Source organism: Amblyomma americanum, chromosome 11 (genome assembly GCF_052857255.1).
Source record: "Amblyomma americanum isolate KBUSLIRL-KWMA chromosome 11, ASM5285725v1, whole genome shotgun sequence".
Classification (NCBI taxonomy): Eukaryota; Metazoa; Arthropoda; class Arachnida; order Ixodida; family Ixodidae; genus Amblyomma; species Amblyomma americanum.
The window spans coordinates 52,136,122-52,162,933 of NC_135507.1; the positions used below are offsets into that span (position 1 = coordinate 52,136,122).

At 44.8% G+C, this 26,812-nt stretch overlaps 1 protein-coding gene across 1 annotated transcript in view; it reads left to right on the forward strand.

The window, feature by feature from the left end:
- Window positions 1-21,066, forward strand: part of LOC144109618 (uncharacterized) — a 128,011-nt gene extending 106,945 nt beyond the window's left edge. Inside the window, exons 73-82 of the mRNA XM_077642437.1 lie at window positions 6,081-6,107; window positions 6,551-6,577; window positions 8,314-8,340; window positions 11,614-11,640; window positions 12,499-12,540; window positions 14,449-14,475; window positions 15,953-15,979; window positions 17,199-17,238; window positions 19,152-19,174; window positions 20,923-21,066. Coding sequence (XP_077498563.1) covers window positions 6,081-6,107; window positions 6,551-6,577; window positions 8,314-8,340; window positions 11,614-11,640; window positions 12,499-12,540; window positions 14,449-14,475; window positions 15,953-15,979; window positions 17,199-17,238; window positions 19,152-19,174; window positions 20,923-20,997 — 342 coding nt within the window. The 3' untranslated portion in view covers window positions 20,998-21,066. The remainder of the gene's footprint in view (window positions 1-6,080; window positions 6,108-6,550; window positions 6,578-8,313; window positions 8,341-11,613; window positions 11,641-12,498; window positions 12,541-14,448; window positions 14,476-15,952; window positions 15,980-17,198; window positions 17,239-19,151; window positions 19,175-20,922) is intronic.
- The last annotated feature ends 5,746 nt before the right edge of the window (window positions 21,067-26,812 follow it).

A 26,812-nucleotide genomic window follows, 5' to 3' on the forward strand; every position in this document is an offset into this window, starting at 1 on the left:
TAAAGCAGTAGCAATATAGCAACTGATCAGTCCAGTCTTCTGCCCACATTCTTAGGGAGCGAATACCGTTGCTTCAGTGTCGAAGAAAACGATTTCCACAAAGAGGTGGACAGTAGGTGCAGTACCGCACAAACAAGAATGCGTAAAATGAAAAAGAAGAACGGTTGCGGACAGCGGAAGCTTTTCGTCAACGTTTGCGTTAATTTTTTCCTCACGGCGTGATTGAGGTGTGGTGTCCACCCACAAAGTGAGATATTTATCAGCCTTTGTTTTCCTAAATCCCTGCGCGTGGTCACACTGTGAATAAAGCCGTACTGGGAAATACGCTCTCTGATCTGATTCGTGCAAGCGGTCCAAGCTCTTCCTCCCACAGTCATGCTCTGATATCGCACCTTTAGTTTTATTTGTCCTTTGTCATCAAAAATTCTTCCTACCTAACCAGAGCCACAAGTACAGTAATGGTGACCGCTACCTTGTGCTGGACACACCCCTTCTGCCACTCGGCGATGTGCTTTTGCATGACAGGTTTTTCGTCCGTACACTACAGTCGTTCCTAATGTACGAATACTTAGATATTGCTGATATACATGACTGAAGCCAACAGTCACCGAAACCAAAGAGCATAGGAGATGTTTTTTTTTTTTGAAAATGAACACCTGGCGTACACTATTGTTCTCTCGCGACCCTTCTGCTTGTGGACGTGAACGGCGCCTAGCCTCACGCTGCTTGCATCGGTTTGAATTTCGGCTTCGCTGTTTTCGTCCAAGTGTCCAAGCACATGCGGCGACTGCAAAGAATGCTTAAATTCCTAGAACACTTCATGTTGCGGAGCTTCCCAACTGAATGGCACGTCCAACTTTGTTAGCAGCGCCAAGGGTCCGGCGATGCAGGAAAATTTTTTTCACAAATTGTCGGTAATACGCACAGAGTCCCAGGAATCGGCGTTTAGTTTTCTTATCCGTCGGCTGTGGAAACTGCGCGATAGCGGTGATTTTCTGCAGGCCAGCTTTTATTCTCTCATTGATTACGATGTGCCCTAGAAACAGCAGCTTCTCGTAAGCGAAATGGAACTCCTCTGGCTTCAGCGTCAGCCCTGATGACTTGTTTGACTCTAGCACGATTTCTAGCCTTTTAAGATGATCGTCAAATGTAGATTAGTAGGCCAAAACGTCATTAAGTATACGAGACAAGTTTTTCACTTGAGGCCCACCAGTACTGTGTCCATTAAACGCTGGAACGTTACTGGAGCAAAGTCCAAATGGCATTACCTTGAACTCGTAGAGGTCGTCGGGCGTGACAAAGGCGGCCTTCTGGACGGACGGACGGACGGACGGACGGACGGACGGATGGATGGATGGACGGACGGATGGATGGATGGATGGATGGATGGATGGATGGATGGATGGATGGATGGATGGATGGATGGATGGATGGACGGATGGACGGATGGATGGATGGATGGATGGATGGATGGATGGATGGATGGATGGATGGATGGATGGATGGACGGACGGACGGACGGACGGACGGATGGATGGATGGATGGATGGATGGATGGATGGATGGATGGATGGACGTGTGTGTGTGTGTGTGTGTATGTATGTATGTATGTATGTATGTATGTATGTATGTATGTATGTATGTACGTACGTACGTATGTATGTATGTATGTATGTATGTATGTATGTATGTATGTATGTATGTATGTATGTACGTATGTATGTATGTACGTATGTATGTATGTACGTATGTATGTATGTATGTACGTACGTACGTACGTATGTATGTATGTATGGATGGATGGATGGATGGATGGATGGATGGATGGATGGATGGATGGATGGATGGATGGATGGATGGATGGATGGATGGATGGATGGATGGATGGATGGATGGATGGATGGATGGATGGATGGATGGATGGAAGAATGACATGGTCCCTTTCAGCGACCTTGGTTGGCCAGTACTCGCTCTTTAAGTCCATGGACGACAAGTATCTTGCGTCGCGTAGGTGGTCTAGCGTATTGTCGATGCGGGGAAGTGGGTAGACATCTTTTGTCGTCACGCTGTTGAATAAGCGGCAATCGACGAAGAACCGGAGATTACCGTCCTTCTTCACGGGGATGACCGGAACTGCCCAGGTACTCTTCGACGGATGGATGACGTCGTCGCGAAGCGTTTCTTTCACTTCGTACCGGATGACTTGCCATTCTCGCGCCAACACACAGTAGGGTCATTGACGGAGAGGTCGCGCGTCCTGGTCTGTTACAGTGCGATGTTTGGCAATCGGCGTTTGTCGCACCTACGGTGATGACGAGAAGTACTCGCTGTAACTTCGAACCAGACTGCGGATCTGGTCTTGTCCGGCGGTAGTGCTGCGTTAATGTCGAAAACCGGCTCGTGATCTTCCTTAGGTGAAGCTTCTGAGACTCTATCGGAGAGGTCGAAAGCGTCGTGTACGTCGGATCGCTCGTCGAACAAAGCGATCGTGGTTCCTTTGTTGACGTTCCTGTAGTCTTCGCTGAAGTTAGTGAGCAGCACTTCAGCTTGGCCTTTGCGGAAATCGGCGCTGCCTCTTGCGATACCGATTCCCTTGGTCTAGAAGCAAATCGTGTTCCCCTCGATGATAGCGTCGATTTTCTCGGCTTCCGTGGCACCTATGGTGACTAGTACGCTTGAGCGGGGTGCAAAAATGAAAATTGAAACTTGGTTTTTGGGGAAGGAAATGGCGCCGTATCTGTTTCACGTATCGTTGGACACCTGAACCGCGCCGTAAGGGAAGGGATAAAAGAGGGAGTGAAAGAAGTAAGGAAGAAAGAGGTGCCGTAGTGGAGGGCTCCGGAATAATTTCGAGCACCTGGGGATCTTTAGCCTGCACTGACATCGCACAGCACACGGGCGCCTTAGCGTTATTCCTCCATAAAAACGCAGCCGCCGCGGTCGGGTTCGAACCCGGGAACTCCGGAGCAGTAGTCTAGCGCTATAACCACTGAGCCACCGCGGCGGGTAGCGGGGTGGGACGCTCACTTTTTCCTCCAGGACACTCAAAGCAACTTAATGTTAAAGAGTTCTCATCGAAGGGAAGGACCCGTCCGTCGAAAGCGTCATCAACTTGGGTCGCAGGTCGATGATCACCTAATGCTTATTACAGAAATTCATGTCAAATACCACTTCCCAGGAACATTGCCGTAGCATGACGAAGGTCGCAGGATAGGTATGTCCTTTACCGGTCACGCCCGCTGTACATCGTCTTGATGCTTTAATCAGGTGGCCTCCTGCGGTGCGGATTTGTGCTCCATCCCAAATGGTCGTGACTTTCCGCAGCTGCGCAGTGAATGATCCATAACTCAACGAATAGTCAGCTCCTGTGTCGACTAGAGCTGATATTGTACGACCGTCGATAGCCACTTCTAGGTCGGGTGTCCTGGCTCTTGCGTTGCACGTCGTCCTCAGTTTCGGCTCACGGCTTCATCGAGCATGTGAATCTTGGGTAGGGCGTGTCGAGGAGGCTTTTCATTGTGGCGGCGTCATTCCCATGTCCGATAGTGTCGTGGTCGAGGTTGTCATTGTGTGCGGCGTTCGAGTTTCGGGTGCGGCATCTTCATGCGGCGTGCTTGGTGAAGGATCTTCGTCGTTTCGCTGGTGAGCAACCTAACCTTCAGAGGTTGCTTTCTGCGGGGGCTGGGGGACCTTCCGCGCAAAGTTGCTGCGTAGCTGCGGCGTGGCGACGCGAAGCGCGAGGCTGACGGCGATGATGAGCGGGATACTGGTTAGGCCTATGCTCCTGTCGACGCGGGTAGTCGTCGATTTCCAGTGGTCGCTGGCCGGGGAACGATCCTGGGGCGTCGATGGCGAAACCGCGCAGGTGGATGCGTCTGTACGGGCAGTGACGTGCGTGAGCGACGCTACCGGTGGCTGCTGCGTTTGGAATGGCAGAAGTGGACGCAGTTCTTGCGGAACAATTTCGCGCATTAGATCGTGTAGGTTATCCCCGCTTGCAGGTGTATCATCTGAGGGGTTTGCCGTCAGCACTTGAAGTGTTCGGTTGTACTGATGGATGCCAAGGGCCTTCTCGACGGTAGAAGCTTCCACCAAGAACTCGGTGATGGGTTTTGGAGGATTCCGTATCAGACCGCCCAACAGTTGCTCCTTTACGATACGCATCGGAACGATGAGTTTCTTTTCTTCAGTCATGTCAGAGTTGGCGCGCCTGAAAAGGCGTTTCATTTCTTGCACATACGCAGTCACGGTCCCGTTTGCGTGTTGAATTCGTGACTGCAGCGGGACCTCCGCTCTTTCTTTCCGTACGACGCTAGGGTACGTTCCCAGTAGCTGCGTCGTGAAGATCACTCAGGTCGTGAGGGAAAATTCGTGGTTTTAATAATATTAATAATAATAATTGGTTTTGGGGGAAAGTAAATGGCACGGTATCTGTCTCGTATATCGTTGGATACCTGAACCGGGCCGTAAGGGAAGGGATAACGGAGGGAGTGAAAGAAGAAAGGAAGAGAGGGGTGCCGTAGTGGAGGGCTCCGGAATAATTTCGACCACCTGGGGATCTTTAACGTGCACTGACATCGCACAGCACACGGGCGCCTTTGCGTTTTTCCTCCATAAAAACGCAGCCGCCGCGGTCGGGTTCAAACCCGGGAACTCCAACCACGTTTTTGATGGGGCCCTCCGATGCAAAATAAATATGACGAAGCTTGTCGCTGTCCTCCCAAGCGTTCAGTGAGGCCACACGTTCTACACGTCCAGGCCGCCTTCTATATTTTCGTGTGGTCGTACATGAAACGTCGGTGGCTCTCAAGGCTGGCGAATCATGACGGGCGTTGACTGCGCACCAGGGTTCATTTTGGGGGCCAAGCGGGATTGCAGGCCAACACGTTCATTAGATGTGACGTAGTTGTGACTGCAGTCCGGCGAGCAGGAAGACAGCGAAAGTAGCTTGAAAACAAAACTCTTTATTTGGGCTGACTTGCGCCCACAAATAAGTGAATGACTCGACGGCGGCGAAGCAGCAAGCGTGCTCGGCGGTCGTCGAACGAAATGCCCGCCGCTCTCAGCCGTGTTCAGTTTAAAGCTGACAGCAAACTTTCGAGAGACGGCCTAAAAAATAAACACTGTCTGCAACAACGTTGAATCACTACAGCACGGCTGCGATTCTTCGAAATAAAGAAGGTCTCGTCTTGCATCACAAATAAAGCGATAAAGCCGCTTGCCGGCGGTGTTAAACAAGAAGAAATAAACGTTACAAAGCTTTGCGGCAGCAATCCGCAGCAGCGCATTTGCGTTCAGGACTCCTCCAAAGCTATTATAAGCAGTTTTGTCGACTCGGACTTTCTTAGTCATGCACAGGGAACCCCTTTCCGCTTGCTTACTCACTTAAAGATGAACCAAAGTGCACAGCGCTGCCGTTCCTATTGAGAAAGCATATTTACTGGCTTCAGTTGTCCTAAATATAGTGAAATTGGCATTACTTTGTGGATATTATGATGCTTCGTTTCACAAGCAAGCGCTCTTTCTGCAGTTGTAATGCAGTCTCTTTAGGCAGGCGCAGTAGGTCTTATTACCACTAATATTCAGTCCTACTCCATTTACATATGTGCGATGTCAGTGCACGTTAAAGAACCCCAGGTGATCGAAATTTCCGGAGCCCTTCACTACGGCGTCTCTCATAGCCTGAGTCACTTTGGGACGTTAAACCACCATAAACCATAAACTATCCATTTACATATGCAAACCCGCTCTACGGTGGTTCATGGTTTCTACTTTATTATGATGCTTCGTTTCACAGGCAAGAGTTCTTTCTGCATTTGTAATGCAGTCTCTTTAGACAGGCGCAGTATGTCTTATTACCACTAATATTCAGTCCTGCTCCATTTACATATGTGCGATGTCAGCGCACGTTAAAGAACCCCAGGTGATCGAAATTTCCGGAGCCCTTCACTACGGCGTCCCTCATAGCCTGAGTCACTTTGGGACGTTAAACCCCCATAAACCATGAACCATCCATTTACATATGCAACGCCGCTCTACGGTGGTTCATGGTTTCTACTTTCTTGGCTTTCGTTTCATAGGGCACTAAAACGACAAGCTCAGGCACGGTAAGCATTCACGATGATGTATGCAACCTTTTCGGGCCCCAGAATGTTTTTTTTTCAGCTCCGTCGCTGGTTTTAGAATATGTAGAAATATAAAACCGAAAGAGAGGAACAGCGAAAAAATAACAACAAAGGACAGGGCAAAAAAAGAGATGGACAACAGCTACCCACTGGGATGTGTTGCTATCTTAGAACCAGCACGAAAACTTCTGCTGTTATTTTGGAGTTGAGTGACGAAGTCTTCATTAAACAAATTGTAGAAACATTCGCAGGAAGAGCTGTGTCCTGATTTAGATTTTTCGCACATCAATTTTGTAACCGTTTCGCAGCCGTCAGGACCTGTTTACTTTGAGTTTTGATGAGGTCTCGTCTTGCCTTGCGTGCAACAATGCTGAAATTCTCTTTTTCCTTGTTTTTTTTTCTTTTTTCTTGCTTCTTTACCATAGGGCACCGAAACAACAAGTTCAGGGACGGTAAGCTTTTTCTGCTAATGAATGCGCTTCTTCTATATCTATGCGCTTGTTTCACTTCAACGCAGGTTTTCGCTAGCATTAGGACTCATCGAAAATGCTCCACTCGAAAGATTCCATTGACGGATCGTGAAAAGGGGATATTTAACTTAAGTTTTGTGAACCCTGCGAAGCGAATTTGCAAGCCTTGGTAACGCAGTGCGAATTTTATTATTTTCTTCAGCTACACCGGTTACTTTCCACTTGCAAAGCATTATGTATTGCCCTGTTCAGTCACATCACGCCTTCATAGTCACGGACCAATGCTGCGCGTTCTCTCGTAGTTTGCGTCCTGTTTGATATTTGTTAGTAACGATTTCATACCAAGGGCTCAGGCATGTTTAGCGTTTTTTGTTGACAGGGATGTTTTTTTTCTCAATCGCAAGCTCTGCATTTCCACCCCCGCTTTTTAAGAGAAATAACAATACCCAGACCAATTTTCATCACGTTTGTGCTACATTTATAGGGATTTTGTACTGTTGCGGCCGCTATATTTTGTTTCTTTGTAATGTGGTTTCGTCAACGGCACTCGAAAGGTTCTTAATAGCAATTTCCACTATATAAAATCTTCATCACCGGGCTCAGGTGCCGTACTTTCTTTTGTCATTCCTATTTTAAGAGCGTTAGCTCTTACTGAGCACGTTTCTCGATTTCTTGGGGTCTGCTACCACCTATTTTCGGCGTGAAATTTTCCAAGTCCGAGGAATTCAAGATGGCGGCCCCCATAGTAAATCGATATAGCAACCCAATTGGTGATTGATTGGTGGCGTCACTAGTATATGAAATTGTTGATTGATTGGTGACGTCCCTGATATATCCAATTGGTACTTGATTCGTGACATCGCTGATAAATTCAAGATGTCAAATTCGGATTTCCATTGGTCTACCTCACTTTAATCTCATTCATATCAATGCTAGTGAACCAAACAGCTAACGCTCGTAACTCAAGTTCTTCCAGACGGCGGCTTTTTTTTTTTCACCTTGTTGATGAGGAATCGGGACAAACTCGGGCACGGCAAACTTTTCGTGTTGTCGGCGCCGAAACCTCACACTTCATTGTGGTCAGCCGGTTCCTTCGCTGGTTTTGCGGCAGTGTTTTTGGACTCATTATATATTTATTCGCACGACTGGACTCTTTACAATCAATATTTATAAAAGATCACCAAACATGTCCCGACACAAGCTAATGTAGTTTCCACTTTTAGCGTTACAAAGTGACTGCTGAACTCCGTCCGCTTTCTCTCTAGTAACGTTCAGTTGGTAATGCAAAATGCATTTTTACTGTCTTTATAAAGCTTTATTCCGCTCTTTCTTCATGGGAATCTGAAACAACAAGTTCAGGCACGGTAAGCTTTTGTGATAGATTCGATTAGTAAAGCCCCGTGCTCTTCTATTCCTAATTTATTGCAACGGTTAAGGCACACGCATATTTTACTCCGCTCTGTCTCGGTTTATAGGATATATTTATAAACATCGGGCTAAATATCATTTTTATGTGTGAAATTAAAAACGCGGGTAATGCAGGTCAGGTATTAACTCGACCTTCTTTATTCTGTCGCAAACAGTAATTTACAGCAGGGAAAAGAGGCTGTTATGAACGCTTTGATTCAACCTTCATGCAACTTCCTTCGTCTTAGCCATTCAGATGCGGCATTACGGTCTCTAACGTGTTCTTTCTCTGACTGGCTGTTCCTTCCTAGGCATCTGAAACTGCAAGCTCAAGCTCTGTAAGTAGTTTGTTGCACGGCAAAATTTTTTCTTTACATCAGTGCACTCGAGCGCGCGCATGGTTTCTGTTGCGGCAACGTTTATCACCCTACCGAAATCTGCAGTGATGTGTTCAATGATAAACTTTCTTTTGAAAGGATGGGCCGAGGTCCTATGGTTTTATCTCAACGAATCAAAAAATAAATAATGGTGTTTTTCCTCTTGTCGCTACGATGCTTTCCGCCAATAGCATGGTTGCTTACTGGATGCTCCAAATAGTCCAAGTCAGCAAGCTTGGTGACCTTCCGTGTTCTTAGTCACGCACCCATACTATCTTATGGTTTGTTTCGCCAATATTTTCTTTGGCAGCTCATACTGCAAGCTCATTTATCGAATCTTTTCGTGGTGTCATTTGCTATCCTACCACTCTTCACTCTTGCTCCATTGTTGTCATCTAGTTTGGTCCCTGGTCTGGCGAAAAAATTGACACACTCCAAGGCTTACTGTGGTAAATAACTTTTCAGCAAAGAATAATATATAAAATTTTGACTTAACTGCAACGGGATGATTAAACTAATTTTTCATATTAAGTTACACTATTGGACATACGAAAAATATTCTTTGTAGTCTAATTGTAGTTTGGTTTTTAAGAAGCCTCAGACGGCTTTCATTCGTTATACCGGCCAACTAACGCCCTCTTCATCGTAAAGCAATATGGCATCTTCTTTCGAAACAAGTGCCGTGTTTGATTATTTCTTTATAAGAGCCTGAATATACAAATTTATTCACGACGACAATTTAGTGATGATAAGATACGATTCCAATATCGCTCAAATCATTCGTTCAGTTCCATTCCTTCTTCATCGTCAATTTTTAGAATTTATGAATATTGAACCGTATTAGATGTTTTATGGAAAACAAGAGTTATAACTGTGTGCCCTAAGTAAATCGACCGGGTCTCAGCTAATCATAATATTTAGACTCTCGTCCTCACTGCATTTGTTCTATTCTACAGTTGCTTTAATGTTTTCAGAGCATTCGACAAGTTCTCGCTCTGAGTTTCGACTAGATCACGCCTCAATTATTTTCTCACGCTGCAGTTCCCTTTTTTATTGAAGCTCTAGTTTGTTACACCTTCACGGTGGAATAAAACAAACTCAAGAACGAATTGCGTGTTGTGGTGATCAATGCATCTTTATAGAGCACAATACCACCCTGGTTTTCTAAGGCTGGTTGTCCACAGTAATACGGACTAAAAAAAAATAGTGTAGTGATGATTTTGTTATCAATGAAAATCAAAACTATATTGGCTGAAATTCTGCTCTCTCTGACATACAGATATTTGCATTATCTTCCACTCCCTAACAAGGTGGTTGGTTTTAGAAAAAGTTATGCAGTTGTAGATTTCCCATGGTTATGAGTGGATGCTTATCTAATCAATCACGTTTTGGAGTGCGATCGCCAAATGCAGTTCAATTTTAGCATTGGTCCAAAGTTAACTGCAACACTATTGTGTACGGCATGAATAGTCGAAGAATGCGCAAGAAGATCGAATCTGTGATACATAGATTAGCATGTTCAAATTTTCGAAAGGCTCTTGTCTTTCCTCTAGCTCGCTAATAATAAAATAACGTGGTTCTTTTCAGTCAACCCTTTTTTTTGTGTGTGGCAGTTTACATCAGGGAACATGTTCTTCCTCATTGATCGGTTGTGTAGTTTTGTTGTGCGCCTTTATTGTCTTTCTGAAAGACGCGGGTTCGATCCCGGCCGTGGCGATCGAATTTCGATGGAGGCGAAATTCTTGAGGCCCGTGTACTGTGCGATGTCTGTGCACGTTAAAGAACCCCAACTGGTCGAAATTTCCGGAGCCCTTCACTACGGCGTGTCTCATAGCCTGACTCGCTTTGGGACGTTAAACTCTCATAAACCATTTATTGTCCTTCTACTGCGCTGATGAATTAATTAGAAATCGGCCAGGTATAATAAAAGCTTCGTGATAACGAATACGCTTCTTCTGGAGGTCAATTTTCTGGTGCAGTTCTATTGAGTTTTTTATTACTATTATTCTGACGTTTCTTCTGACATTCTTCTGACACATTTGAAATCCACTGCAGGGAACTTTACCTGCAGGAAACATTATAAAATGTCTGGCCGGAACGCCCTGATTCCTGATAAAGCGAATGCACATTTTAAGTGATGATGTTCACGAGATCATCTGCATATGTACATGAAATACTGTTTCCATGCCGCGCTCTCAAGTAAAAGTGGGCTGGGCGCACCAACGCATAGCCTTACGTGGCGTATGGCTTTGCTTGTGGGAAAGGAGTTCCTTGTGTTTTAACTGACGGCTAGAGTTCTGATATGTAAGCCGCATCTGCGAAGGAGCACAAACTTTTAGGCACAGCTTCCAGTGCACGACACGGCAGTGCTGGCATAAGGTGACATCCTCACACAGGACAAGTTTAATGGGAGGGATATCGGAGAGGCCTTTGTCCTGCAGTGGCCGTAGTTATTATGATGATGAGCGAAGGACCTTCCCGACCTAAACTCACACCCTCTTTCCCTTTGCTTACTGCTTTCTTCCATGTTCTCTGTGCAGGACTATTTTTCTCTTTGGTCCCTTTTCCTGATAGCTGATGTTTAACCGCATGATATATGCCCAAGCTTGCTCATCTTTTCGGGATGGTTATGGCATCCAATCTTGCACTTACGTTTACCCTGATGAACACAAGTCCTTTTCTCGAAACTTTGGCTAGCGGAGTCCCTTCCCTTGCCATTCCCTTGCCAATTTATTCTTGACATAATCAAGTTACATTGTCAGTTTATCTTTGAGGAAATTGAAAAAAGCATATCTCATTCATAACAACCTCTGCACATACGTCAGTGCCCAATCTGTTGTTATTCATAAGCGTGAACTCTCATATCTTGACGGATCTGAATGATTTTCAGTGTCGGGTTTTATCTGGGCTGCGGAACAAGGGAGTGCTCGACGTCAACATCGATACCCCAATACACATGCGTGGCGGAGCGCATAGCAAAGAAACCGCCGGACGCGAAAGCACACTTCTGCTCCTGATGCACAACTCCCGCCGAGTTTCGTGATCCATAGAAGATGACTTAAATATTGAGTGATTTTAATGAACAAGAATTCCCAACATCTTGACAAAAAACCAGAGGAAAGGCAATAACAGTTAACTGTATACGAAAAAACAAAGCTCATTTACTGCTGTTACGTTTGACTATATCAAATGGTGTGAATTCATATAAAGTGACCTTTCCCTTCTAACCTGCAGACTGTCGAGACGTCGCCTAGTGAATCGGTAAGTTACTGTCATCTCATTCTGGTTAGTTTAATTTCGTAATATCGACATTATTATTATAATAAACAATAAAGTGATATAAATTTTACCAGTTCATAATTCAAGATTGTATTTTAGATCCTGCAAACTCCGTTAGCATTTGTCCTACACTGGCCAGACTTTTGTCTTCATCCGAGCATCGCCTTACTTTCTTCATAATCACAGTGTGTTACTTTCGATACATACAATGTGTTCTTTTCGAAGCAGTTGTCAAACGGGTAGAACAATACTAAATGCTAAAACACGCCTACACATCCTTTCTAATTGTCCTGTACTTACAGACGGAACCTAGGGACACCACAAGCGCCACTCACAACACTGGAGAAACTAATATTTATTTTGCTGCCTAGTAGGCAATGGCAGACTGGAATGGCACTCAACGCGACTAAACGCAACACGTTATGTAGATAAGGGCAAGGCAATGATTCAGAGAACAACACGACCCGTGGTTACACAGTACAGTCGTGCCACCTGCCGTTGACTCTTCTTCAATATGCGTCACTGAAGGTGTAGTTAAACTACAGTACATGGAACAGGCTAATTATTATGCAAGACCTCAACTGTGTGGCGGGTCATCACGCTTTGTCTTGCGACAAAATATGGCACTAAAGCAGCCGAAACGACACGCATCTAAGCTACTGCCAGGAGTGGAATACAAACTCCACACACATGACATCATGCCTTCCAACACCTTCATTCTAGACTGTCCCGCCACCTGGCCCCGTAACACCTGCAGAAGGCTCGGTAAGATTTCTCGGAACATATCTACTACAACATGCAACACACATGACACCATGCATTCCAACGCCTTCATTCTAGACTGTCCCACCACCTGGTCCAGTAACACCTGCAGATGGCTCGGTAAGACTTCTCGGAACATATCTACTACAGCATCTTACTCGAAGGAAAACTGAATATTTTTTCAGTTTTTCGATCGTTCTTCGGCGACATAATAACATGGCTGTACGGGAGCGATGGAAATAAACGTGAACAGAGAAACAGAGCGGAGCTTAGACGCTCCGCTATTCGCATTTCTTTTCATCACTCTTTTACTTCGGTGGTCGCAAAAAGACGCTAGAGTCGTCCGTGCTGCACTATAGGATGACTCAAACCTCTTTTTCCTACCACCCATCTAAAAGCGCGATCAAAAGGAATTCTAACAGCGCAGCGCGTAGGCTCCGGGTTGTTCGCGTTTCTTTCCATCACGATGGTACGTATTCGCCTAAATTACAATACTTCTAGATATGCGTCGCTGAGAAACTTTCGCCTTGGCGATTCGCTTCACAGCAACGGTAAAATGGCAGTGCAAGGGCAGATTACGATAAACCACAGCTGTAGGAGTCCTGTTCCTCTGTGCTACTTCGTTTCTGCCAGGAATTTTTTTTATTTTTCACGGCGATGCTACAAGCAGGCACGAAACTTCTATGCGCCATCTTCTTTTCGTGTTGTCCCAGCAGGGATGTTTGTCAATCACAGAGAGAGATAAAAAAAGTTCCAAATACCCAGGCCGGTGCTTTAAAAGACTAATGCGTCGATGAAAGAGGACTTGTAACGCAATCAAGTTTGCACATGCTTCCACAAAGAGCCCGGGGACGTGAATATTAGACAGGGCAGGCAGCCATGCTTCCGTCTGTATAGTCCAGAAGAACCCGGAGCACCATCCACACTTCACAGTTCTGTGCCAAGCAAAGCACAAGTTCCATCCACAGCTTGCTTTGCGTCAGCTCGTGAAAGAACGGTAAGACAAATGAGCGGACGAAGGACAATGCTCACTTGTCCACTCACTTGTTACCGTTGCTTCCCGTACCAACCGGCTCAGATTCAACGTAGAAAAGTTTCGCAGCATGAATAAAACACACACAGAAGACAAGTAACAAGCAAGACAGTCCTGTCTTGTTTGTTCCTTGTCTTCTGTGTGCGTTTTATTCATGCTTGTAAACTTGTAAAACACACACAGAAGACAAGGAACAAGCAAGACAGTCCTGTCTTGTTTGTTCCTTGTCTTCTGTGTGCGTTTTATTCATGCTGCGAAACTTGTCTCCATTATGAACTGCCACCAACTAGTCCAAACCACCGTGTTACTTCAGATTCAACCAGTCTCAATCCATTCACAGCGCGTCGCGATTCATACCACAAAACAGATTCATCAAAGAAACAAATGCAAGGCAGCCACTGCCTGCCTTATTAATATGCTTCTAGTATAGAACGGGCAGCAAAATAAACGCAAGAACTGCGTTCTAAGAGCAGGGAGGGGGGGGGGGGGTGCTAATGAGGGAATTCAATTTTCCAGAACGAAAATCTTTTCCTTCCTTTTTACTATTATTTTAATAAAAAAAAACCGCTGCCACCACATCTTTAGCGTCTCCCAGCGACACTCGCTACAAAGCTGCACTAAACGAATAAAAGAAAGGCGCCGAGCACAGATTACAAAGACCACGAAACACCTCAACTTCAAAAACAACGCATCTTCACGTTTCTCCTTCTGCTTCCGAAGTTCTTGTCTTTTAAAAAATACAGCATTTCCGCCGCGGTGGCTCAGCGGTTATGGTGCTCGGCTGCCGGTCCGAAAGACGCGGGTTCGATCCAGGCCGCGGCGATCGCATTTCGATGGAGGCGAAATGCTTTTATTAATTACTAAGCTAAAGTTCTCTACCTAGGACTACACAAAGAACGAAAGCCTTTGAAAAAAAAGGCAGAAATAAAGTGGTGAATAAAAGCAAAATTATTAGGAACTTATTAGCAATGCACTTTCTGCCATATTTTTTACAGACGATAGCAACGTCTACGAGAGAAACGGTAAGCAGCAGCAACTGGCTCATTGCACGAAATCTTTTGATATTTCTGTTCAGTGGAATCCTGTTTCAAAAGTGGCCATCTTGTCAGCACACTTACAGTGCGAACAGACACGATGCCAGGATCCAATAAACTATACTATAGCCATATTTATTGGACACACCTTGCAATTATATAAGCGTAAAACACTGTGCAGCATAATGTTTTAAATATAGCGTTCCAATTAAGCATCCTCGTTTAACTGCGAGCCAAAAATATTTCTTTCTTTTTGTTTTTCTGAACAGTCAAGCTTACAAGTCTCACAGCTGTGCAAGCCTAAAATATATTTCAGTACATGGTCTCTTTAACGCTTGATAGCAGGCCACTGCAGTGTAATGAATTTTCATCCGGTTGCCTTATGTGTATTGCTTGGCGCATCGACCGCTTTACACCGAACCGCGATGATGGCCTAGTGATTTCGGCAGCATCTCTGTATGCGGGCAGTCCTGGGTTCGTTCCCCAGTATCAGTGGGTGCCTACCGGACTTGGTACGAGCCTTCAGATGCCTAGTATGAAGTTTTTGTCTAGAGAGAAATGCATGGAAAACGGTCTTTGCTCTGGTTCTTGCTGGAACATGTACGGGTTCATCCTGTTTCCTAAAAAGACCTGTCTTAAATGGGATGCAAACTTTAAAGGCAACGTTGACTTCTCAATTCTTGCATTTCTTAAGGGGTGAAATGGAATGGCTAGTTATGAACATCATTTTTCGCGCACGGGAAGGGGGGGGGGGGGGGGGGGAGGCTAAAACGCAACATGCTATCACTTTTAAAGGCGAGGACGGAGCGAAAACGTAATGCATTATAAAATAGAAATATTTGGTTTGCACGAGCGACAAACAAACCAAGAAGTCGGGGCAGGTCGCCTGGAAAGAAATTATTTGGGCAAGAACCTGGATAGGGCTTATTTCGGTGCACGAGAAATGCAAAAGGGCGCCCGTGTGCTGTGTGATGTAAATGCATGTTAATGATACCGAGGTGATCGAAATTAATCCGGAGACCTCCACTATGGCGCCTGTCGGAGCCCATGTGTACCATTGGGACTTTCAAACTTAATATCGAACATTTTTCACCGTGAGTAAGCTGAATAATTATGCTAGAAAATGTTCCTATCATATGGCTAGTTTCTTAAAGGAAAATCGATTTCCAGTCTTTCTCTTATACCGCAGCTTAGAGTCGCAGGTGTGGAAGTAAGTTTTGTGACTTCCTGTTTCAGAGTGCGCCTCACATGTACATTTTAAACACAAATACACCAATGTGGGATTGAAAAGAGATATAAAAAGCGCTCTAGGGGACAGCTTACTCCATTTTCAGTCCTTTGTGTTTAGAGAGTGAGAATTTATATTTCACTCTGCACCCGGCCATTCTTGTTAAGATAGGCTGCCTCAGGACTGATTATGGCACACAAGGCTTATCAACTATAAAATCAATTTTCTGCCTTGCAGAGATCACCGTCGCCTTCGGAGATGACCGTAAGTGCTATGGCTTTAAATCGTTCCTATCTCTGCACTTTTTTTTACAAATGTATCCTACGCGACTGTGCGCATGTCGCGAAGAGTGGTAAATCGCAGTCTCAGAGGGCGGGGGGGGGGGGGTGCAAACTTTTTGCAAAGACACCACAAGCATACTTCATGTGGAGGGGTTGCAGAAAGCTACAAGTCAGCTGCCCTGCACAGCAAAGCCTCCTTCACTATGGCGGCGCGACCAGTTCACCCAAGTTCTGTCGGTAGCAGGACACGTCCTAATTCTTCGCGAGATATTCGGGTCGCACTTGCCGAAGGCGAAAATATGAAATTCGGTCAGGTAAAATAAAAAAAAATGTGCATGTCTAGAACCACTGGAAGGCAGTAGGAGAAAACAATCTATCACTGTTGGGTGCCGTAGAATCCTTGTGTCTGTCATGCACTTCTGTGAAAGCACTTAATTTGTTCTGCTTTCCTTATTTCACTTCTTGCTTAATGCCTGAACGTACCTGGAGCACTGGCGCTACCAAAACCCCTACTGCAGACGCAAGCCATATAGTAGATGCCAAGGCAACCAGGGGCAACTTCTGTGACCTGTTATTGATGTTCTGAATCTGCTTTTTAAGCAATGTAAATTTAAAATGACATTAACTACAACACTTTCCTTACAAACATTGTCTAGAAACAGTCTATGGACTTCTTATAGACTTTATTGCTTTCCTATAGACATTTATTTTTGTCTATTCATAGTTTATAGACACTCTATAGACCAAAGTCTACTTATATCTAAAAAACAGTAAAGTAAAGTATACTTATACCTACTTATACTTAGACCAATGTCTCTATAAATCAAAGTCTCTCTATAGACCAAAGTCTACTGAAAGTGTATGGCCATAAATCTATAGATTCTCTGTAGAGTGTCAAAAAAATTTATATTGCCTATAGACGGTTCTCTAGGGCGTGTCTAGAGAAAGGGTCATACAGAATCTACGAAGGTTTGCGTTGCCTTCAGCAAGTCCGCGCTGCTATGGCATGGCAGTAAGCGTTTTTTGTAGCGTTCACTTGCGGCACAAGACGTTGATTGCATAACTAATATGCACCACATTTTATAACGTTCTGCGAAACTGCAGCGCGACGCTTCGATTCGGCATTTGATACGAACAAAGCTAGGTTTTAGCGCGTGGACAGAACCACAGGAAGAATTCTAACACCTATGCCTAACTTGCAGTGCAAGCCAACGACGTGTCCACCATGCCCAGTAATACCACGTAAGTAATCTTCTACATTCGATTCGCGTGCGTACCTATCTCCTATAACGATCTGCATGGCGGAAACTGATATTTGTAAGATGGTAATCTTTTTTCTAGACAAATTGAGCGTCACAAAAAAATACAAAACATAAAACAAATTATGGCAAGTTCACTCATTGGTTACTTGGAAATCAGAGCACTCGTATCAAAAACGGCGAATTCGGCTATTTGTCGATGATGCTTCACATCAACTGCAAGTTATTACCGACATGATCGCTGCGGCTATTCCTGGCGCCCACCTACAAAAGGATTTATGGCAAGCCGTTAAGTAAAGCCATATCAGATCCTCGAAAACGCGAATCTTCTCGCCGCTGCGAGATGACTTCCAGCACTTCCGGAGCACCGTGCGTAAACGCGGTGGCCTCAGCGCGCGCGTCGTCACGCGCAAAAGCGTAGGACACTCTGCGGGACAGCTCTCAAGTGACCTTCTCGGTCGAAGCCTCGCTTGAGGGCTTGAGCAACAAGCAGCGGCACTGGTGCGACAAAAGCCCTCGGGACAAGTCCGACTCCGAGTAAACCTGCTTGTGTCACATCACAGTTCGACGCCAAATGTCACGCGCGTGTGTTCTACGGCCGCGTGGTGCCGATTTGACGTGCCCGGAGGCCACAATTCGTCCTGGCCGAGCTATGAGCTCAATGCCGCTTTTCGAGATTCTAAAAATCTACGTGGGTACCGCTGACGGCCAGGTAAAAAGCTTTGGTTACAACCAGGTGCGCGACTACAGATTATAGTGTTAATTACCTGCATTTAGTCGAACAGCTTACGAGTAAACAAAATTTATATGGTTTTAGACGTCTGCCACTTGTATTATTCAGCCGCAACAGCTATTCTTATGTCTAAAAAAACTATTTAAACACTTTTGGCAAGCTTCGGTGAAGCATCCCTCAAACCTTCCAATTACCACACACCGTATACAAGAGATAAATTCCATTTCTTTTATCCATAGCGCAAGTTGTTAGTGCGGGTCCATTAGTCATTTTTCTTCTTGTAGCTGCAATGAGAAACACACACCGGAAAACAAGTTTCTCTAAATTCTCAAAACTGCTAGGCATTTTTTGTTTCTTGCTTCACACAAATACAGTTCACAGTGCGCTTTAAAATGTTGCACTGTTGAAGCAGAACTCAAAAGAAGTGAACACACGATGTGCCTCCTTCGGCACATCGAGAACAACTGCCAGCGTCTACCTTCGATATTATATACACTTGGCATTGCACACTTTTTTTGCCGCATGATCGTCTGAGTGCGTACATTCAAGCTACTTTATCTGGTGGACCGGTCTCTGTTGGCCGCATTATAGAGCTTTGCTCTACACGCCTTGTCGTGTTCAATATCGATGCCACCAGACTACTTTGACGTTTTGTGTAGTTCCCTTGAAGACTACTCATAGACTGACATCGCTGGCCATGCCACAGTGAAAATCAACAACCCGAAACTAAGCTTTCAGTTCTCGCGAGTCAACACGAGAAAACCTCCACCTTGAAATAAAGGTCATTTATGTCGTATTTTTCACGCGCTCTTTCCTTTTATCGCGCGATAAATTTTCGAGATGCCAAAATTGGTGCACATCTACATCTTGGAATTCTAATTTCTTGTTTATAACAAGAAAAGTTTGAAACTCTAAGCTTGAATCAAGGCGTTAAACATTCTTTTTCTGCAACTACGAACTGAAGGTAGTGACTTCGATGAGAAGTATTAATTTGTGCAGCTCTTTGAATGTCCCAATGTTCACCCATATTTTCTGCCTTTTTTCTTTGTTTTTTGTGCTCCTCTTGAGTGAAGTTTTCTCTGCCCTTTAAGTGAACTTTATCTTGTGGCATTTTGCCACTTTTTTCACTTGAGTAATGAGTTCTTACTACGAACTATTTTCAGCGGAGTGCAAACAATTTACACAGGTAAGTAACGAGAGCTCTTGTGGGCACATTGAGAAATTTTTTTTTCGTGCAAATAGTCTCGGGTGAATGGTTATTGTTTTTCTTACAGTGTTAATCATCTTTTACGCAACAGCTATATATACGAGTTCAAGCTGCATTTTAAACATAACAGTAGTTACTGGGGTTTAGCAAGTAGGGCAATTAAAATATTTTAAATTATTAGCGACAACAGTTGCTTGTGTTTCTTACAGTCTTACTTATAGTTTGGGCAGACTATAAAAAAATTTCCAGCTATATTATGACAGAAAAAAATCGCGACTGCATTGCAGCAGGTAGAACTCCATACCGAATGTAAATTTCGTGCCAACTGTGCTAGTCATGTGCCAACTTCCTTTTCATTAACAAAGTATTCGATGCTACAGGCTACAAGCAGTTACAAGGAGTGCGTAAACTCGAAACAACTAGGGCCGCTCATTCTACGCGGAATCGCGCCGAAAGTTTTAAGAACAGTGGGCAACACTTCCTAGATGAAGCGTGTTATGAAAAGTCAGCTGATTTATTTAAATAACACAAATTTTTATAAGGACACTTGCCAAAAATCTAGTTTTTATTGTCATCGCTAGGATGTTGCTGCTAAGTTTCAGTGGAAATAAACTGTTTTGCGCATTCGGATCTGCTTACTTGTTCGCTATTAAATTTATTGCGATGAAGCTAGGGGAAAAAAGACGTTTTGTGGGCTACGCTTTCGAGTGCTTAGTGTTCTCTGTTCCTGGGCGTTTGAAAATAATATGCAGCGACAGCATGAGTTCAAACATTTAAGTACAGAACGAAGGGAATACGTTCCATCCTTGCGGAGGTTAATCTGGTTGTGAGGCCGACTGATCAAAAAGAACTGAACTTAGACGTCTCAAGACAAATCATGCCAAATTGATTGAATAGGCCTATACCACCAACATATATTTCCTTTGGTAATTCACATATAAGCTGTTGATTGTGTCGCTTTCTTTAACGCACACATTCCAACTTGTACGAACAGGTACGACATTTTTGTAAGAAAGCGCGAACTTTGCCATTATCAAATGTTAAATATGATTGCGTTATTTAAATAACAGTTACAAAACTCAGTGTACGCGGGTTTCATAATTTCATTTCGTAATGATATTTCTCAGCACCGTGGTTTCTTGATAAAATATGAATGTCAATAAAATGCATACAAATAGGTCGCATTTGTAGTGCACCAAAAACACAAGAAGCACTAGACGCAGCCAAATCATGAAAGGTTCCTTTATACCCTTCGTGTTTTTTTTAACTTTATTTTGGCTCCCAAAGCACTTTTGGGGGACAGCGTATGAATCCACAAGAATTTTTTTTTTTCAGAGTCACTTCCTTCATCCGTTGTGGCCTGAACAGAATGCTCGCATCATTCTACATAATCCTTCAATCACAGTAGCTTTTTGGATCGTGTTCATGCAGTAACTCACAATAGGCTGTGATAAGACAGGCGGGTTTTTAGTGCGCAGTCAACACCTGGGCACATTACTAACTACATGAAGGAAGGCAGACTGAAAAGGGAGCTTAACTAGTGCAGTCCCTATTGTTGCTGGCTTGATTATGGTCTATTGCTGTGCCAGGTAGTAACAGATTTCCTTTATAAAAACTAAATTTGCTGCAATCACAAACTTACCTGCTGGATGAATAGACATTTCTACACGAATAGTTTCAGCGAGAGATTGATTCTGTTCATTTGTGACTCTCTCCTTTTGCAAAAGGGACAGCAGCAACAGGACCAAGTCCAGCTGGACCTGCCGCCGGATTCATTCTCCGATCGTTGGTACAGGAAGTAGGAGGGCTGCACCGACAACACCCTGGTTGCAGCATCAAGCTTTCGTTATTAAAATACTTTATTTGTGTTACCCGAGCGCTTATTACTATGAAGAGAGCAATCCTTGGCCGAGACCCCCCCAGCCCCTGGTTCTCTCTAGTAAAAGAAGCGGATGGCCGCATTGCTATAGTGAGCAAAAGTGCGAAGTGCTCCTCAATGGAATAAGCCGGTTCAGCAGGGTCTTTTGAAAATATCGCTATTCTTTCAGAGTTGCTTACGACGCCACCCTGTCACCCCACTGATTCTTAGTATTTACCTTAATCTCAGCAACCAACGGTTGACGCAGCCGTGTATCCTTCTGTATAGGTTTCGTTCTAGCCAAAAGCATAATTTTAATTGCAGTCTTGAGATTGGTGTTAGTTTAAGATAACCGGCATCAGATGCTGGCCCTCCCCCACGCCTTTCGCATCACAGCTTTCATTCCTTTGACCCCCTCCTCCCCTCTATACTTAAAAGACGCTAGTTACTGCCCCCAGTCACCCCTGATGAAGGAGCCGAGCCGGCTTCCAAATGTTAATTTGGTTCGGAAATACATTTTTTGGTTGGAGATGGGCAGTGTACTACATGTCATCAAACCCAACCAGACAGGCAAAGCTGTCGAAATGATTAGTTTTCAAAATTAATATTTCCCCCTCAGGATGTGTGTCACAAAAATAGGTCAATAGCAATACATTTCTGCCTAAGCCTGATGTCTGCCCGATGACGAGCTTCGGCGCAACCACTCTCGTTCTGTCCATCAGTACAGAGAGTTAAACTTCATCATTCAAGCTAGCGCTCCGTTTCAAGACAGAGTCCTTGTGCTCTGTGACCTGCACGCACCTTAAAAGGTGCATGCCCTTCTTTACATCGGGCTTGCACTGTTAAAACAGAGAAATCAGTGTTGACCAGAACTCAGACGATGATTCTTCCGTCGGCAATCCCAGCCTGCATAAAATTAGGCCCTTTGAGAAGTTCTTCAACTATGTCCACAGGCTTCATCATAGTTACAGTTTTGAAATCAGTGTAACGCCCTTAAATGCTGCCTTTTCTGCAGCACTTCAAATTAAAACAATAAGCATTGGAGCCCTCCTTTCGCTCCGGTGAATTATAACAACGTTCTGAAGCGCTTATGCGGAACAGCAGTCGCTGAGCTGCGGTGATAATCTCGCGCGTGAAACCCAGACTTCTTGGCGCTGAGTGCTATCAGAGTACGTAATGGGGTTAACGGAGTTATTCCGTAGACCGGCGGTGAAGGTACAGAGTTTTAGCCTAGAAGATACCGCTCAGCATAGATGAATCAGATGCCTTTAGTGTGCGGGGAATGGCAGGTAGACGTACAAAGAATGCAAAAAGAATTTCGGTATAGTTGTAGATCAGTACCTCTCCGTTAAGCTAAGGTCGGGAGTCACACTGTCGTCAAAGCGACGGGCCAAGCGCAGTGCGTAGGGTGGATGCATCCGAGCGCGGGCTTCTAACAGCAACGCTATTGCTACAGCTTGTTGGGGGGAGGAGGAAGCAAAGAGTGCGTGGCTTCCTTTGTTTTCCGCTCTTTAAAACTGCATGCCGCGGCCGAAGCTGAAGCTACTCCTGCAGGACACACGTACAGACACACAAGTGAGCGAACGCCGCGGAGGCGCCGCGCTACGCCACTACTCGACACGCATTCCTTCCCTAACTTCAAAGGCCCCTCTTCATCTTCCTGCAGACCACAACCTCTCGGGTGTAGAGGAATTTACATCTGTCGCTATAGAATTACGGTAGCGCAGCGTCTGGTTTTGTTTAGACAAAGGCACCCCATCAGCCCATTACTGGTCCCTTGTTAACTTCGTTCTTTGATCGTGCCTTCTATCATTCTTATAGTCAGTCCATGGACTTCCCGGTGTTTTTTTTTTTTCTAAGAAAGATCGGCTGTTGGTCTTCGGCTTTTATTTCTATCTCGGAAACTGGTCTTTTTCGGTTAGTTTTACGATGCAAACGCTAAAAGCGGTCGTTTTTTATCGGAGAAAAACTGGTAAGGTTTACAAGAAGGGTACTATAAGCAAAGGGCAGTAAGGTTTTTTTACCGCAGCGATACACACGCTATGCGCATTTGGTTGTAGGAGTAGGGCTGTTGACGTTGTGAAATAGGTTGCGTTAGTGTGCTCGTGTTGACAGCACACAACGTTAAAAATGCTGGTTCAACATTAGAACTCCAGAGGTTAAAAGACGCCAGAGACAGTACGGGCCAGTCGACCATTCGACCGCATGTCGTTTCGAAAAAAAGATGGACTGACGACTTTAGCAGTGTCGCCATACAGTGGCGAATTTGTACTCCCGGTTGAACCTTTCTAACTTTGCATTCGCCCCACTCTGCGAGCATGTGGATGTGTTGATATAGTGCAGCTATTACTCTGGCAACTCTGTTCTCCGCAAGAGTCGAAAGTTTCGATATATATGTAGGGACTACTTGTGAACTGCAAGCCGTAGTGGATACTCCGCTTGACGTTCTTAAGAACATGCCTGAGTTGTTTGCAGAACTCTGTCGTCATTGTTCATGTTCAGTAGGCTGTCCACTGTTCAGTCGTTTCCTCTTGCTTTTAATGGCACGGTTCGAGCTAGGCGACAAGTTTCTCACCAAGAAAAGCACACCCAGTATATACGAGACTCTTTTAAAACGGGACCCTCTTCATAACTACGACTAGGGAAGCATTTGTCGCATGCGGAAAGGCCATTCTCAGTAGGTTCTGCGAATCTTCTATGGTCCAAACAAGCGCTTTCAGCTTTGGATGTTCCATTTGACGGCGTCAGTTCTGTTGAGAAAACGCAGAACCTCGCACTGATGCTTCACAGCATAGGAAAGAGCCTGACAAAAAAAAAACAACGAGAGAACCGGAGGCGGATGGGTTTGCACTTTTGTCACTAAGAGCATTGAGTCGCAGGGCTGCCTGGCACGGTTAGCAAGCCGCATTACCTTAAACACGGTAGCAAGGCAGGCGAGTTGGTGATACATAACTAAAAATAACAGCGCGGAAAACGAGGACTTCTAAGGTAGAAAACGCAGGACAAGCGCTTGTCCTGTGATTTTTGCCCTTGAAGTCCCCTTTTTCCGCGCTGTAAATTTTAAATAAGCATTACCTTCGTTTATCGCAGAGCCTTTCATGCAGGCATCATCCCGTCTGGCCGACATATGCCCGGCCACACGGCAGCGGAATCTGATACACCACTACGGAAGAGCAACACAGAACTTTGCCGCGTGCTTTACCCCAGATGCGCTCTCACGGCTCCTTGGTTTCTGGTCGTTTATCTTTGCACACAAACTCTTTATTATTTTTTGGCGCACAAAAAAATACTGCGACCTAATGTCGTTCGGCAACTGTGGAAGACGACGTGCACGTGACGCACTGAAGCGCTAATAGCGGAAGTGGAATGTATGATTCAGGACGAATAATAATAATAATAATAATAATAATAATAATAATAATAATAATAATAATAATAATAATAATATTAATAATAATAATAATAATAATAATAATAATAATAATAATAATAATAATAATAATAATAATAATAATAATAATAATAATAATAATAATTTGTTTTTTGGGGAAAGGAAATGGCGCAGTATCCGTCTCATATATCGTTGGACACCTGAACCGCGCCGTAAGGGAAGGGTAAAGGAGGGAGTGAAATAAGAAAGGAAGAGAGAGGTGCCGTAGTGGAGGGCTCCGGAATAATTTCGACCACCTGGGGATCTTTAACGTGCACTGACATCGCACAGCACACGGGCGCCTTAGCGTTTTTCCTCCATAAAAACGCAACCGCCGCGGTCGGGTTCGAAATCGGGAACTCCGGATCAGTAGTCGAGCGCCCTAACAACTGAGCCACCGCGGCGGGTACCGCTTAAGCGGCTTTATTCACAGGCTCGGCCGACGGATTGGAAGCCGCCGGTGCTACCGACTGCCACCCTTCTCCGACCCACAAGCAGGTGGCATTTCCCCGCGGTGATAGGGAGGGATGATGATACTTGCCCCTTTTCCATGTGCGGCAACCTGTAACTACGCCTCAGCCCTTCTGTTCGCAACACACGCCGAACCTCCGAGTGGCGTCATAATGAAGGCGCTGTCGGAAAACTTCCGATTCGGTGACGTCATTTCCGTTCGTCGCTTCTGGCTTGGTGACTTCCCTTTCGGTTTGACGTCACCTATTTTTCCTGATGTCCCGTGGTAGGTGACGTCACATGACACGATTCTCAGAACCACGCAACACGTGTCATGCTTTTTGAATAAAACGCCCCTATAGACACCTATCACATCGATTTCCATCCATCTACAGTGTCCTTCTAGAGGATCTTGCCTCCTTTCGCATCCTGGCGTTCTTCTGTCCTGTGTAATGACTTGTGTTTTTCTCTCAAAATTATTTTATTTCTGATTATTGCCTTAAAATTTAGGTATTCAACCCTCACCACTTTGTTTCCTCGACTTTCATTCCGATTTCCTCAAGGTCTCTCAAAATTCGTGATTTTTTTTGTTTTCACACATTCCTCTATTTACGTTTATGAGCCGCTTGAGATAAAGGTATGTGCCATCGCTTTTTAGGCAGCAACAACAACTTCAGTGTCCAGGACCTCAGTTCCTCACCGCTTAGTCCCAGGAGACCCCCCTAACCGTAAGAGATGCAGCTCAGGCTGCAAACGTATCCCGTAACTATGTAAGCAGGGTCACCGAATAAGCCATTCAATGACGAGTTCCCTGCCGACACGAAAGAAAAACACTAATCCATAGATTCAGTTCCCTAGCATGATTAATTGGTGCTATAGACCAGAATCCTCTTACGCACTGTGGAGTTCCAGCTTGGATGATTAGCGGCGGCTGGTGCACCAGGCCCAGCTAAAAGCAAAGACCATAGTAGCCTCCTGCACTGATGGCCCTTCCCCGAACAGTGGAGTTTTCTTTCGACGCGATAAATAAATTTCGCCACCACCACCAGATGCGAATCTTTCACTTCCTCTCTATGAACTGGCCTGGCTCGCTCTGTGAACAAGACCCTGGAAAAGAGGAGAAAGAAGCTACCAACCACAGTGACTGCATTGTTCTTCACTTCATCATGCGTAAGCTCTTCTCCTTTCTCATTGTATCTTTGATCGAACTACGTTTTTTTTTTTTGTGGGAAGAGGTGCACTCTGTAACGCTGCCCAGTGATGTGCTTGCCCACTGCCGCTAAATACGATTTGCCCTGAGGAAAATCAGCACGTACTTCGGTGTGACAATCGGCAACGGCACTGCAGCAAGCATGCTCAAACATCCTGCAGCAAATACTAAAAAACAAAGTCAAGGCATGCGAATTATGGATTACTAAAACGAAAACAGAACTGCATGGCTAATCTTCTCTAGTAAGATTATAGGGCTGTGGCTAGAGTTCTGTCCAGACTGAACTCCAATTTGCGCTAGAGTTCCGTCCAGACGAAACTCCAATTTGCGCAAGGGTTACTTTATGTTTGGCATGGTTACCATGTTTAATAAAAAAACAAGCATTAACTTTCACTATCCTTAAATGGTTGAGCTATAGTTTACAATTTTACATTTTACTTTGCGGATTGCTCGTTTCTGAACTTTTTTAATAGTTTCAACTACGTAACTGCGCCTTAATAAATCCTCTGAGCCGGCTCCGCTGGATTGTTTGCTGGCTTCGCTGACAACGGCTTCGACACCGGCACATTAGGACGTCGGCTTGAACGTAACATAAAGGAACATAAAGGAACATAACATAAAGGAACATAAAGGAGTAACATAAAGGAACTCTAGCTGCAGTAAATATTT